The sequence below is a fragment of the Setaria italica genome, chromosome V (genome assembly GCF_000263155.2).
Source record: "Setaria italica strain Yugu1 chromosome V, Setaria_italica_v2.0, whole genome shotgun sequence".
Taxonomy (NCBI): domain Eukaryota; kingdom Viridiplantae; phylum Streptophyta; class Magnoliopsida; order Poales; family Poaceae; genus Setaria; species Setaria italica.
Window position 1 is genome coordinate 6929959 of NC_028454.1, and position 15372 is coordinate 6945330.

Sequence of the window (15372 nt, forward strand, 5' to 3'; positions counted from 1 at the left end):
AAGGAATAAATAGTAAAATCGCCTCAAGCCTAATAATAAATAATAAATAATAAATAGATCAGCACAGTGCCCACTGCCACCCTCCTCGTCTCCTCACCTCGACCAAATGCTTCGCCTCTCCTTCTAGAACCATCCACAGATTCCAAACCCTAGGCGGGGGCACCCATGGCGTCCCGCCGCCTCCTCTCCTCTCTCCTCCGGTCCTCCTCCTCGGCCCTCCGCCGCGCGGGCGCGCCATCTCCGGCCGCCCCGCGCCGCGCGTCCCCGGCCGGCCTCCTCCTCGCGCGATTCGCCGCCTCCTCCGCCGCGCAGCCGGCCCCGCCGTCCGCGGCGCCTTCCTCGTCCCCGGCGTCGGCCGCGGGGAAGGGAAAGGGCGGGAAGATCACGGATGAGTTCACGGGGGCCGGCGCGGTGGGGCAGGTGTGCCAGGTGATCGGCGCCGTCGTCGACGTGCGCTTCGACGAGGGGCTCCCGCCGATCCTCACGGCGCTCGAGGTGCTCGACAACAACATACGCCTCGTCCTCGAGGTCGCGCAGCACCTTGGCGAGAACATGGTCCGGACCATCGCCATGGACGGCACGGAGGGCCTCGTCCGCGGCCAGCGCGTCCTCAACACTGGATCGCCAATCACTGTATTTTCTTTTCGTCACTCCATTTCCACCAGCCCTCTGATCGCTTCAGCTTCGATGGGAAGCTCCATTCCACCAACGCTCTGATCACTTCAAATTCAATAGGGAGGATAGATACACTGCACTTGCAGTGGAGACAATGTCCATCTGATGAGTTTAATATGCCATACTGCTGTAGTTCAGATGGGGTGTAGTGGGTTCAGTTGAACAGATTTTGATTTACTTGTATCATTTAGAAACTATTGGAATGATGACTAATGAGAATTCTAAAGTTTGGAATTTGGTGCAAAATAGTGGTATTTGGTAAGTTATAGATAAGCAATATTGCTTTCTTAGAATTCACAATGTTGGGGATCATAGTAAACGCAACGCAGCATGTATAACTGCAGCAGCATTTTAGCCTACCTCGTATATTATGTTCCAATGTATTACATTGTCCATCACTCTACAAAAAAAAAAACTAATTTATGAACGGCTGTTTATACTTTTTAGGTACCTGTTGGTAGGGCTACACTTGGGCGTATCATGAATGTCATTGGGGAGCCCATTGATGAGAAGGGTGACATAAGTAAGTTCTACGCTGGTGTTACAGTTTGTTGTGATGTATCGGTGAATTTGAGCACTAATCCCCCTACCACATTCCTGCAACAGAAACAAACCATTTCCTCCCAATCCATCGTGAAGCACCAGCTTTTGTTGAGCAGGCTACCGAACAGCAGATTCTTGTCACTGGAATTAAGGTACACCAATTTATCTGATGCTATAATTTTGTTTCATGTCTTGGTGTTATGTGCAATCCTGATTTTGATGCCATGTAGGTTGTTGATCTCTTAGCACCGTACCAAAGAGGTGGAAAGATTGGGTTGTTTGGTGGTGCTGGTGTCGGCAAAACTGTGCTCATCATGGAGCTGATCAACAATGTAGCCAAAGCCCATGGTTTGTCCTTTTATTTCACCTGTTGTTCCTTTCACATCTCACTATTTTCCTGCTTGTTTTCTGAACTTCCTAGTTCCTATGTATCAGGTGGGTTTTCTGTGTTTGCTGGTGTTGGTGAAAGAACTCGTGAAGGCAACGATTTGTACAGGGAAATGATTGAGAGTGGTGTCATTAAGCTCGGGGATAAGCAGGTCAGTTATATTTGAGATCTCCTCAGTACAGGATTAGTAAATTTTGCACCATAATGTATGGTGGGCTTAGCTTGTGCTCTGTTGCTAAAGTTTTGACAATTCTCTTGGCAGAGTGAGAGCAAGTGTGCTCTGGTGTACGGTCAAATGAATGAGCCTCCTGGTGCTCGCGCCCGTGTTGGCCTCACTGGTTTGACAGTTGCCGAGCATTTCCGAGATGCTGAAGGGCAGGATGTGCTCCTGTTCATTGATAACATCTTCCGTTTCACTCAGGTAAGTCAGGTTACCTTCAGTCCCTTGCATTCTGGCATTTGGAATGTTATATGTGTTGTGGGCTTGTCCTTCATCATGCACACAAATCATATTGCAGGCAAATTCTGAGGTGTCTGCATTGCTTGGTCGTATCCCATCTGCTGTGGGTTATCAACCTACTCTCGCTACTGATCTTGGAGGTCTTCAAGAACGTATCACTACCACCAAGAAGGGGTCTATTACGTCTGTACAGGCTATTTATGTGCCTGCTGATGATCTGACTGACCCTGCTCCTGCAACTACATTTGCCCATCTTGATGCCACGACTGTGTTGTCCCGCCAGGTTTGTTTACATCTTTGGGTGCTTAAAGAAAAAAAAAATCCTCCCAATGCTGTGTTCATGCTAGTTTTATAATGTCTTATGTTGTTTGTCTTGTCTAGATTTCTGAGCTTGGAATCTACCCTGCTGTCGATCCCCTTGACTCAACATCTAGAATGCTTTCACCCCATGTGTTGGGAGAAGATCACTACAACACTGCCCGTGGAGTTCAGAAGGTTCTGCAGAACTACAAGAACTTGCAGGATATTATTGCTATTTTGGGTATGGATGAGCTCAGTGAAGATGACAAGCTTACTGTCGCTCGTGCCCGCAAGATTCAGCGGTTTCTGAGCCAGCCTTTCCATGTGGCTGAAGTATTCACGGGTGCACCTGGCAAGTATGTGGAGCTGAAGGAAAGTGTCAAAAGCTTCCAGGTGAGATTAGTTGGGAGCCATGAAACTCTATTTCTCGTGGAGCATTTTTTACTGCATTTGCCTAGTTTCCCTCACTTGCATCCAGTCTTGTGCTGTTATTTACACAAATGAAATGGCAGATCCTCTGAACAAGTTCATATGAATATTACAGCAGTATCAATATAGAGCATTGGGTAGCTTATGCTTGTTTCTGCCTTGCTTATATATATTGTTATATCTAAACATGCTATATTTGTTGAAAATGGTGTAATTACCCTTGCTCTTTCAACCTCATAATTGCGTTGCTCCTTGGAGACTTTCGCATCATGTCACTTGCACAAACAAAGAAAGTCATAGTGGTATATTTGGAGGGTAATAAATTAGGTAAAATTGTTTATTATGATTTATGAAGATTCAATAAGATTGGCTAGTCACATTAATGCAGTCATCATGTGTGATTGCATATCTGTAAGCGTTGCTTGCTCCATGTGTACCCTGAAAAACTGCTCCATACTACAACGCAACTTTGGAGTAAAAGCCAAAGCATGAAACTCTTATGTATCAATGTATGCTGTTTTCATCGTCTAAGTTGCCTCGTGGTTGCAGGGAGTTTTGGATGGCAAGTACGATGACCTACCGGAGCAATCTTTCTACATGGTTGGAGGAATCGAGGAAGTTATCGCCAAGGCTGAGAAGATCGCCAAGGAGTCGGCATCATAAGAGCAATGACATTCTTGTAGGAAGAAAAACAAGCTGTGCGAATAATTGAAGGTGATGAAGACAATATCATCTTCCTGAGCTCGCATTTTTGCAGTGCTTTATAGTAGATTACGACGAAATATTTACTGTAGCTCCTGGAGTTTTGAGGGAAAACAGATTGTACTGAATAATTGCCTGCGAACAATTCAATAATTTTTTCTCAGATGTTTACGCTGGTTCCTTGCTTCATTTCATCCATCTGTGCACGGTTATAGAAGCATGAGGTAAGCTAATAAGGTCCTGTTTAGTTCCTTCCTTTTTCCTAACTGTGGCACTATGCAAAAAGAAAACTGTGGCACTATGCAAAAGAAGATTCTCCATCATATTAAACTTGCGGTACATGCATGGAGTACTAAATGTAGACGAAATAAAAAACTAATTACACAGTTTTATTATACTTTGCGAGACGAATTTTTTAACCTAATTAGTTAATATTTGGATAATAATTCATAAATACAAACGAAATGCTACAGTTGCATATTTATAGCAAAATGCAAATTTTACCACTCCTAAATTTGGGAAGCCTATGCCACTTCCAATTTGGGAAGCCTAAGCCGTCTTCCCGGTTGTTTCTCTTCTATTTTTGCTTGTGTCCACGTTGCCGTTTTTGACATCCGAAAGGGGAAATCGGAGAGGTACACCTCATACGGTCAATAGCCCTCTGCAACTTTCCAACCTCGCGGGAGGCCCAGCGAGATCCGTGCCGCCGCCCGCCGGCAACATCCCTCGCTCCTCGCCGCCGCCTCCGTCCTCCTGACCACGCGGGCTGCCCGGCCGCACCGCACGCCCTGCAGATCGCCGACCACCCCCACGAGCGCCCTCCATGCTCCTGCGCTCCGCGCCGCGTCGCCTCCACCTCCTCCGCCAGCACCACCTCCGCCTCCTCTCCGCGGCGGCGCTCGCCTCCGCCGCGCCGGCCCCGGCCCCGGCCCCGCCCCAGGCCCCCACCGAGTGGGCCGAGGCGCCGCTCGCCTCCGTGCGCCCGGCCACCGCCGACGCCTCGCTCTACCACATCTCCCTCGACCTCTCCGCGCACCGCGGCCTCCTCGCCTCCCACGCCGCCGCCGGCCAGTTCCTCCCCTTCCGCCTCCCCGCTGCGCCCTACCCCATCTTCCTCGCCATCGCGTCCCCGCCCCCCTCGCCCGGGTCCTCCTCCGCCGCCGCCTTCGACTTCCTCGTCAAGCGCCTCCCGGGCACCCCCTCCGCGCGGCTCTGCGATCTCCGCCCCGGCGACCTCGTCCACGTCGGCGCCAGCGTCGTCGGCCGCGGGTTTGAGGTTAACAGGATAGCTGACGCCCGTGATGTCCTCGTCTTCGCCACCGGATCCGGAATCAGGTGCCTACCCCTGTGCTTCTAGACTAGCATTAGTTCGTTTGCTTCTACTTCTCAAAGGAATTGGTCAACCACGCATCAATGGCACTGAAGTATGCACAAATGCTCAATTTTAGGTCTCAGTAATCCGAAACCTGATGCAATTGGCATTGTGGCATAAAGAACAATTTTGTTACTGTGCTAATCATGTGGGTGCCATCAGCACTGTGGTACATCCACTGCCGAGCTATTTCTGGAATTACTTCAGACTTAAGAGTCTTGAGCCATAAGTTTCAAACATTTTTGCTACCTAACCGGCTGTTAGTTCTCTTCAGATACAATAAATACTTGCGCATAAATTGTATGACATTTACTTAGGCTTTTGCTTCTTCGGATAAGTAATTCAATTCTTGCAAACTGTCTGTTTAATGCTTCTGCATGCCATGCCAAGTAATTTACCCACAATATCCAATTCTTGATTGTATTATTTTATCACTTCAGTGAATGAGCAATATAATTCCCATGAATAAACTCCGTATCTTTGCCTGATTCATTTGTTCAGCTGCAACTTCATTGCATCTAAGAAGCCCTCTCTCTAGATAAGCTGTTTTTATTTCATCAAAGCACAGATACACCCTTGTTCTTAGAAGAGGCTGTCTATTGTACTCCTTTGCACAAAGTGCATTTGTCGAAGACATCCCTATGTACTTACATTGGAATGTATAATTCTTCTCATAGTATCTGTTTCACATTTGTTTATTGCAGTCCTATTCGGTCACTTATTGAGTCAGATTTTGTTCAAGACCATAAAACTGGCGTAAGCCTCTTTTATGGGGTTAGAAATCTTCAAAGGATGGCATATCAGGTAGGTTTATGTCAGCTTATTGTGCAATTTGTATTGTTATATTCCATCTAGAATGGTTGGTAACTATGCACTCTGACAGGAGAGGTTCGATGATTGGGAGGCCAAAGGAGTTAAAATTGTGCCTGTCCTCTCAAGACCAGACAGTCAATGGACAGGCGAGCGAGGTTATGTCCAGGTGTTGTTATCTTTTGACTCCTGGGTTATTTCTAGCTCGTTATGTTTTCTTGTGCTTATAGTGTTCGTTTTGGATTTTGTAGAATGTTTTCTCAAGGATGAAGAATATTGTAAACCCTTCATCAGCGGGAGCAATTTTGTGTGGACATAAACAGATGACAGAGGTATCGTCATTCACTTGTTTTCCTCATTTATCTTAGAACATTGACGCTAATTATTGGGCACAATTTGCCAGCAGCCCAGCACCTTCTACATTCAGCACTTTCTTTTTGCCAATGCGTCACAATGTTTTCTCTACTTCAACATGTTTCTCTTCTTCTGAACATGCAAACATTAGAAATGTTCAAACAATAGTGATCAGCTTTGACATAATAAAGGCTTATTATTGGAAGCTTAGAATTATAGGCTTATTATTAGAAGCTTAGAATTATTCTCTACTTCTAGTTCTTAGATCGTTCATCAATAATCACATTAACTTCATATGAATCATAAAGTTGCACACCATTGTCATTTATAAATCATGCTGTTCCTGCTGATATAGTTCGAAGTGTATATTTTGAGGCAGACTACAGAGACTAGAAGTGCAAGTTTTGCAACACATACACCTTCAAAAAGTTTGTTTGCCTAGTACATTCTTTCCACATTCATCCAATTTCTTTATTATAAATATTGGTTACTCTGTACTTCCTTGCTCATCTAATATATTTGCATGATGCAGGAAATTACAAGAGTTCTTGTTGCCGATGGTTTGTCAAAAGATAAAATCCTAACTAACTTCTGACCGCCAGTAGGACACAGTTCCAGCCATTTTGGATGTTGTACCATTTTTGTACTACGATCTAGCAGTTATTCTTTACAGTAAGTGCGACTGGAAATTGCAACAGGAAGACAGTTGCGTCCTTACAAATAATACTCTCAACAGCCACTGGGCATCCGAACCAGTCCCTAGTTGAGAGAATGTTTTGTAGCATGAGACTACTTCCTTGTAAGGCGTTGATGTACTCAGAAAGCCCCCTCCTTGGAGAAATGATAGGGGATATAGATAGTAGCATTATTTTCAGTTTATACCTTAAAATATTAGCGCTGCACATGCCTTTTTCAGCACTGAGATTTTGGTGTATATTGTCAAATTTTGAAATGAGTGATGTGTTTAATTTTGGTGCTCACTCTGCCTTTTGCATGCTGTTTAATTGAGATGTGTTCTGGTGCGTGTTCAAAGATCAAGGGATTCAGTTGCAATGCTATCTCAGCCCATTCCTCCGTGGCGTCTCAATTGAGAACTAATAACCAGAAAAAATTCCGCCATTTAGGAACAATGTTGCAAGGGGGAAAAAGAGCATGCATGATGAATGTCTCCGTTCTGTACTATTTTTTGAGAGACCCGTTATCAACTTTAGAGACTTCGGAGGACGGGCAGCCAGCTAGATGCGTATAAAACGTTGATAAATGATAACCGTGCATTCATTATTAACTTCTAGTATCACCAAATTATCAAAGCCAGCACAGCTCGTAAAATTAAATGATTAAAGTATCTTCTAAGGTTTAATCACCAAATCAGACAAATGTTATCAGTACAACAAAGTTCAGATTCCACGCAGTTAACCAGAGAGGCAACATCACGAATGAGAATTAAATCTTCCCCTCTGGAGGCACTTCAGTCTGCGCTGTCACCTTCAAGGGCTTTCTGGTCGTCGTTAGGTTCTGCAGAACTACTACTGCGTTCATGATGGTGGTGCCGATGGTGACAGTGATGGTGGTGGCTATTCTTGTGAGACCTTTTGCCATTTCTCATCTTCTCTGATTCATCCGCAGCTCTTTCATCAGATGACTCCTCCAAGGAGCGGCTCTTGTGATGCTTATGGTTATTGGAATCTGATGGTGCGTCTTCGTCACTAGATCTCAGACGCTTCCTGTGTCTCGACCTGACCTTGCCCTCGGAGTCAGAGTCATCATCTGATGATCGATGACGGCGTCTCCGGCTCCTAGAGTGGTCCTTCTTGGTCGATCTCCGCTCTTCCTCATCACTGCTATAGTCTTCAGAATCTGACCTTGATGAATGTCTATGGTGTCTTCTTCTGTGTGAGTGCTTCTTCCTTCTACGTTCATCTTCAGAACCACTCTCACATTCACTGTTGCCCTCATCACTTGAGTCTGAGCTCCTCCTTTTCGACCTCCGCTTGCGTCTCCTGGCATCGTCAGAGTCTGAATGACCATGTTTCCTGTTCCTTTTGTGGTCCTTCCTCTTCCTGTGTTTCCGATCAACATCACTGTCAGAGTCACTATCGGAGTCTGAGGAAGAATCCCCTCTCTTCCTGTGCTTTCTTGACTTAACTTTCTTCGCCTTGGCTTCTGCATCAGCCTTTGCTTTAGCTGCTGCTTCCAGTTTCTGCTCCCATTTCAGTGGTGCTTCTTTCTTCTCGAGGATCCTCTTTTTCTTCTCTTCGACCAGCTGCAGGAACTTCTTGGCATCCATCCCGAAAAATCAGATAACACTAAACCTGTAGGGATGTGAAATGATGCAAGGTAGTGCATCTCATAGAAGAGACAAAAACACTGTTAGTTTTTTGAACGTATGAAATTATATAAAACACTACTAGAGAAGTAAATCTAATCAGAAATAGAATGAAAGCTTTGGATATCACAAAGACAACTGCAACAAATTTACATCTACAGGCATAACACAATATGGTGAATGTGATCCCTAACAACAAAAGACAAATTATTTGGAGCGCACTTCCAGTTAATTAAGCTTCAAACATAACCAGCATATTCTCAAATTAGACTCATGCAGTTCACTTAATGTTCAAGTCAACTTTCTATGGACAGGAACCGTCAATTACATTCAATGTTACAGGGACTCCAAACTTTCATAAATTATGTTAACAAGAATATGATTGTGAATCTTGGTTCAGGAAAAGAGAACCAGACTGCTAATTAGTTTTAGCTCCCAAAATCTTATTTAGAAATGAGTACATAATAGCAATGCAAGCTTTGAACCAAGTGCCAGTTAGAAGTTTATAAAACCACAACTCACAAGCATAAAGGTCGATACTAGGAGAAGCTAAGGATAATTGCAGTTTACACTAAGAAAAGAACACAGAGCGTGCATGATTATACACTTTCTTACCTTGTCGTCCAAAATTCCTAGTCCAGAGAAAGACCCTTCCCTTTTCTTTTGCTTAGACCACAATTCACCTGCAACAACTAAACAATAACATTAGGTAAATACAAACAGACATACATGCAGCTTTCAAGACACATTCTCGACTAAGACAGGAACACACCCGTGCAGAAAGGCAGAATGCCCAAACCCAGCGGCATCCAGTTCCGATTCCTAGTACTAGTGCATGTCCCAACGTGAGGTCGCAAAACTTCTCACCAGCACCCAACAGAATTCTGGAAAACGACACAGATCTGAACCGCGACGAAACCCTAGACCAGCCGAGAACCACCAGGCCGCGCCAAACCCTGACTGGGCTCTACGAAATTCAACCACCGGAGCTCCTAGATCCGGCTCTAGGCACCCTGATCTGGCGCCTAGCCGCCGCAACAAGAGATCCAAGCCTAATCGTCCAACCATCACACCACGGTGTTCGGAAATATAGAAGAGAAATTCAAAAAAAAAGGGGGAGAGAGTGGCAAACGAACGAGGACGAAGTTGGGGGAAGAGCAGACAGAACTCACCGGATCGGGGAAGCGCAGGCGGAGGCGGAGCTGCTGCTGTCGCGCGCGCGCGTGCAGGTCGTCGCCGCCTCGACTCGAGATGGAGGAGGGGAAAGAGACCTCTTGTGAACCGAGCCCACCCATTTTATAGGCGAAGCCCTCTCAACGGTTCCTTCCTCCGGAAGATCCCTGACAAGTGGGTCCCGAAGCCTTCTTCTTTGCGCCGACACGGCACCACGAGGTTCTCAGAAGGTTCCATAGCAGTTGAGGTCGGCGCGTACGTCGGCGGCGACACCGTGGTTCCAAAGAACAAAGGTCCTGTTTAGCAACTTTGACATTGTGTAAAAAGAAGATTCCTCGTCACATCAAACTTGCGGGACATGTATGGAGTACTGAATATAGACGAAATCAAAAACTAATTGCACAGTTTTGTTGTACTTTGCGAGACGAATCTTTTGAGCCTAATTAATCAATATTTGGATAATAATTCACAAATACAAACGAAACGTTACAGTTGCGCTACAGTAATTTTGGTTGTCCAAAATTAGGCAACAAGGCCAAAGATAGATAGACCGGTAAAATGATTAGTTCGCGCATTACGTTCACGTATACCTACATAAATTCTATCTCTCATAACAACTTTAGCATATCTGAGTATGTTCTAACACTACACGTCAGGAGGTGCTGAGTCATTTTGGGTTGATTTAGAATTCTAAAATGGGACCCTCCAACAATAAATTATAGGCTTCTTTTTTGCTCCAGCTTACATGTTTGGTTAGAAAAACGTTTGGTAAAACGATTTCTTCTAGCTGTGTAACATGGATAAAAGAGATGAAATGTACATAATATCCTCTTTTCTTTTTTTCTCACCTTTTCTCTTCTCTCCATTCTATTTTATACTATGATTTCATATTATGAAAGGAAAAAGGATTAATAAAAATTAGTGGACGTAGATTAACTAATTATTTTCTTTTTTAACAGAATTTTTCATCACTTTTCTACTTTATCCACTCCACCTTATCCGTCTCCTTCCTATCCTTTTCTTTAATCCCATCGCGGGCTCCTACCCAGCCTTGCCAATCTTCTCCCCTTGCGCTGGCTGCCGGCGGCCTCCACCTCGCACCACTACGCTCGCCACCGGCCACCTCAGCCCCACGCACGCCGGTGCCTCCGCTCCAGCGCCCGCCGACTGGCCCCTTCCCCGCGGGCTGCGCCTCGCCTTCGTGCTCACTGCCGGCCACCTCTCCCTAGGGCCCGCGGCGTCACCCCTGCCCCGTCGTGCTCCATTCCCGCTTCGCCCCCGCGCAGTCAAGCTCCATCCCCTCCTCGTCCGCGCCACCATCGATATCCGCCCCCACCTCGCATCTGCCACCATCGACCACCGCACCCGCTTCACCGCCGCCGCCATCCACCTTGAGCCTGCCGCCTCCCCCGCTGGCCACCTCGCCCCTGTCTCCCTAGGCAAATTTGGAAGAGTGGCCTAATGGAAGGGATGGAGACGCGGGAAGCTAATATTTTTGGTTCCTGCTCCAAGGATAAGCTCCAATCACTGCAAGATCTGGGGCTTCTTTAGTGAAGCTGTTTTCTGGACGCCCTACTAAAGGGCTTCATTAGAAGTCGGTAGTGAAGCGGTTGAGAAGTCCTACCAAAGGGGTCCTATGTTTCCTCCCTCATCAACATAGGGAATGTGCGGGGGAGATTGATGTGGAAAATGTGGTAGACTAAATTTTTTAAAGCTTCGTAAACATCACCGGTTTAGGTTGCTAGATTTTCATTTTGAAAAGTTTATGGATCCAAGTGGCATATTGAGACAAGTTTAAGAACCGACTTCGTATTTAACGGTATTATAAAAAATGTGAAATTGTAGAGAGAAAAGAGTTTCTATTTCAGACAAATTCATTTTCCCTTTAGTCCACATTTTCCCGTGCATCAAATTGATTGAGTTTGGACCGTTACGCGACTCGGATCGTTACGCGACCAAATTTGTTCGACTTTTAAAACTACAATCCTTGTTGTAAACCTTGTAGAGGTTGAAGCATCTAATAACTTGGACACGCTGGGTCTTAATTAGTAGTCCGCACCCCAATCCTAGTCCAACAACATGCGTATTCGCAGTTTTGTTACGAACAATCAGTACGTAGATTAGTAGAGTTGACAGCGTTAAAGCAACTTTGCGCGAGCGCGCTGCCCGCCGATGACGAGCGACGGCGGCCAGACAGCCGCCAGTCCTCCGCAGGAGCGTGTCGTCGACTGGGCCGGCCTGCCCATCGATCTCCTGGTATGCGTGTGCCGGCTCCTCAGCGCCGTCCCCGGCCTCGTCTGCTTCCGCGCAACGTGCCGCTCGTGGAGGGCAGCCCACGACGATCTCATGGACCAACGCACGGCGGCGAGGATGCCGTCGCCGTGCGGCGACGATATCGAGGACCAACGCGCGGCGCCGAGGATGCCGCCGCCGTGGGTGGTCATCCCCCACGGCTCCGGCTGCACCAACGCCTTCACGCTCCTCTCCGTCCCGACCATGCAGGCCTTCCGCTGGACGCCGCCGGGCGGAGCGAGGCTCCGCTGCGTCGGCGCCAGCGGCGGGTGGATCGCCGGCGCGTACATCGACGGTGACTACGCCATCCGGTTCTCGCTGCTGAACCCGCTCACGGGCGCGCGCGTCGACGTGCCGGCCGCCTTGGGCTGGGCCCGCGTGCCAGCGTGCTACAGTAGCCAGGACGAGGAGATCTCGCTGTGCAACACTGTCCACAAGGTGGCCTTCTCGCCCAGCCCCACCGAGCACGACTTCGCCGTCGCGGTAGTGACCCGCACCCACCGCCCGGCCGGCGGCAAAGCCGTAGTGTTCACCAGGGCCGGCTGCGGCGGCTGGTGCGCACTCGCCGGCCTCGGCTGCTTGGAACCCGGCGGGCACTACAAGAGGCGCGTGCTGGACGTCGCGTACTACGGCGGCAAGTTCTACTACATGACCATGCGCGGCGACGTGTGGGTGATCGACATGGCCGCGCCGTCCCCCTCGCCGGCGCCGCTCGCCACGTTCGCCGCGCCCACGATGCCTCCCGGCCTCGTCTACGGCCGCAAACACCTCGCCTTCGCCGGGGACGGCGCGCTCCACGTGGTGTGCAGCTTGATCGAGCGGTGCTACTCCACGCCGCCTGCCGTGCACATGCTCGTGCAACGTTACGACCCGAGCTGCGCGGAGCAAGGGTCATCGTCGTCGCCGTGGGCTCAGGCGACCTGCCTGCGCGGCTATTCCTTCCTCATCGGCGACCTAAACCAGACGCTGTCCGTTCGCGTGGACGGCGACGACGGAGCATGGCTGAGGCCTGACTCCGTGTACTTCACCAACATCCCGCTCTGCTCTCTTTTCGCAGAATCAACGCGGTGCAGCGAAGGCGGCGCATGGGTATTCAACTTGGCCACCGGCGACATTAGGCGGCCGACGACGGGGGAGGGCAGGTGCAGGAATTACGAGGCGGAGAGGGACTGGTGTTGGGAATCTAACAAGTGCGTTTGGATTATGCCTTCCATGCGATGATGCATGCAAGTCCCGCCGATAATTAGTAATTATAGATTTTTTTTGTTTTTTGAGGTTTAAAGTTTTTCTATGCAGACATTAGCTATATTTAGGTATATAGAAAAATTATGTACTTATAGGAATCAAAACGACCTACTATTAAAGCATAGCTCCATTGGCAGAGGTGAAGCTGGGAATTACACTTCGAGGGATAGAGGCAAGCTAAAACATCTCGAGAGATAATAGATTTGTTTCGGATAATGTCTACGATGGTTGTGATAGTTAAAATTGGACAATTAGAAGACTAATTACAAGAAAAAATATTATTTGAAGGCTAAATGAATAGTAATTTGCCTAAATAATTAGTGATTAGTTTAAATAAATGATGATTTAGTAAATAGTAACCTTAGTTACATGGATCGTAAGGGGGCAAGGCCCCTGCCAGGCCCCTTGGCTCCGCCCCCGTCCATTGGTCATGTCCACGTGAGACTCAACATGGACGCTCGTGATGTGACTATCCATAATAGCTAGGAGGCATATATATAAATATGGTATACAATATGCATTCATACATTTACAAAGGTACATCTACATTTGAACTATGTTTTAAAATACGTATTATATTTTAAATTTTTTAAAGGGTGATGCTTATAGGTGAGACTTAAATTTCTCCCTCACGAACTCAATATACCAATCTATGAGGAGAAAAAATCTAGACTTTTGAATGAAACCATGCGCAGGACGTATCAAAGGATCGTTCAAGGATATTTTTGTGCTCAACCTACCGCCAGCCCCCTCAGCTTCGTCCAACAGCACGCTGCTGACCTCACCGCCAACGCCCTCCCACACCCTGAGCCCCACAACCCTGCCGACGGGGAAGGGCAACATTAGATGTAGGCGAGCCGTTGCCAGACCTCGCAACCGAGGCTCGGCGGAGGCATCCATTGCAGATGGAGGAGGGAGAGGGAGCGGTCATTATGAAGATGATGGAGGCGGCGAAAGGTAACAAGCACGATCGGCTATGCAAAGGAGGGAAGAGGAGAGGTCAACTTTGCATATTTAGCCCTTGAGAAAACTTTATGGGCAGATTAGTAAAAAAATTAGATATCTAATTTTACATATGCAGCTAGAGAAGATCATAAACTTTTTGTTTCTGAAAATATCCACCCTTTCTTAACTAAAATAAGTATTAGGTATCCTCTTACAATTCAAACATCCCAGCCCCCTTGGCAGCATGCTCAGCTCGCCTCAAGCGCTTTAGGTTAGTCTCAATGCACATTTTCATTGTACTATTACCGAGACTGCAAATTTGGTAACTGTGTCTACTGGATTTCATGAAATGAAACTTCTCTCTCATTTCATGAAACTCTGTCATCTCTATATTCATAGAAAAATTACTGATGTGGCAAAATTAATGTCGATAAAACTTCCACTAAAACTAGCTTTAGCATCCGTCTCCTCCTCCCTCCGTCACTCCTTCCCCAACGGAATCCATATGATGGCAGGCCAAGACAAAGCTCTTCACTTTTTGTTCCCTCCTCATCGCTGTCTCGACCCTGCCCGCCTGCCGCTAGTTCTTATCCCTTTGCCTAGTGCCCTCCTACCGCCCAAATCTCAGATGAGATCGTTGTGCTCCTGCGGAAGGGCTGGCCCACGGCCACGGGGGTGTTGGAATTATGTGCCTAAAATACATTTCAAATTTTATTTGGAGGAAAAATACATAGATAAAAAATGATGCAAGCATATAAACATGTAAACAGACAACATACTGACTAGAACGGGATTGCACAAGGAAATTACTCAATGATCCTGCGCAGAACGTAGTCGAATGTGTTGAAGTAGATGTTGCAGATCACCAAGCGGTCGCGCCCGTGCAGGAATCTTGCGGCAGTGGTTTCGTAGATCCCGCTTTTCTTCAAGTCCGGTGCACGCCGAATTCAATGGATGACGAGGCGCAGCAGCAAGAGGTTCAGCACAATGAGTGGGGAGGTGAGCGTGTGACATCGTGCCTTTCAACCAGAACGTCTCCTGGTGTTATAGGCCTCGTAGTGCATCAATTCCCTCATCAAACAACATCATCAAGCAGGAGAAATTGTCCATTTAAATGACAGAAACTATTGCCATCAAATAGTAGAAACTGATGTACCTTATTGACAGTTCCAATCTCATTGAAGTGGGGGCACGGTTCTCCGCGAACGGAGCCGATGGGCTGGCGCGGCGGCAGTGCTGACCTAGCGGAGGCCGCCATGGCGGCGGAGAGCACGCCCGCCAACCCCCTTCGCCTCGACGAGCGCTGCCGCTGGAGCAGCGCGAGGCTTCATCTCGGCCGTTCGAGCACAACGGCAGGC

At 47.5% G+C, this 15372-nt stretch overlaps 3 protein-coding genes across 6 annotated transcripts; 2 read left to right on the forward strand and 1 right to left on the reverse strand.

Annotated features, from left to right (window-relative positions):
* The first annotated feature begins 74 nt into the window (after nt 1–74).
* On the forward strand, nt 75–3684 carry LOC101778408 (ATP synthase subunit beta, mitochondrial). The gene is made up of 9 exons (XM_004968058.3): nt 75–633; nt 1123–1198; nt 1282–1370; nt 1449–1566; nt 1654–1757; nt 1869–2027; nt 2125–2349; nt 2448–2759; nt 3345–3684. Exons 1-9 carry the CDS (start codon nt 166–168, stop codon nt 3456–3458), a joined length of 1665 nt encoding a protein of 554 aa, XP_004968115.1. The 5' UTR covers nt 75–165; the 3' UTR covers nt 3459–3684.
* A 255-nt stretch (nt 3685–3939) lies between these two features.
* LOC101778012 (fruit protein pKIWI502) lies at nt 3940–7013 on the forward strand. The gene is made up of 5 exons (XM_004968057.3): nt 3940–4832; nt 5574–5673; nt 5753–5848; nt 5931–6011; nt 6566–7013. Exons 1-5 carry the CDS (start codon nt 4321–4323, stop codon nt 6626–6628), a joined length of 852 nt encoding a protein of 283 aa, XP_004968114.1. The 5' UTR covers nt 3940–4320; the 3' UTR covers nt 6629–7013.
* Nucleotides 7014–7290: 277 nt separating this feature from the next.
* LOC101775965 (pre-mRNA-splicing factor 38B) lies at nt 7291–9654 on the reverse strand. 4 transcript variants are annotated; one of them, XM_004968056.4, is made up of 3 exons: nt 9532–9654; nt 8975–9051; nt 7291–8345 (listed from the first exon to the last, which is right to left on the reverse strand). In XM_004968056.4, exon 3 carries the CDS (start codon nt 8318–8320, stop codon nt 7502–7504), a length of 819 nt encoding a protein of 272 aa, XP_004968113.1. In that variant the 5' UTR covers nt 8321–8345; nt 8975–9051; nt 9532–9654; the 3' UTR covers nt 7291–7501. The 4 variants fall into 4 exon arrangements, with proteins under 4 accessions (XP_004968113.1, XP_004968111.1, XP_012702035.1 ...); XM_004968054.4 differs by having other exon boundaries at nt 7291–8379; nt 9532–9653; XM_012846581.3 differs by having other exon boundaries at nt 8975–9042; nt 9532–9649.
* Nucleotides 9655–15372: the final 5718 nt, after the last annotated feature.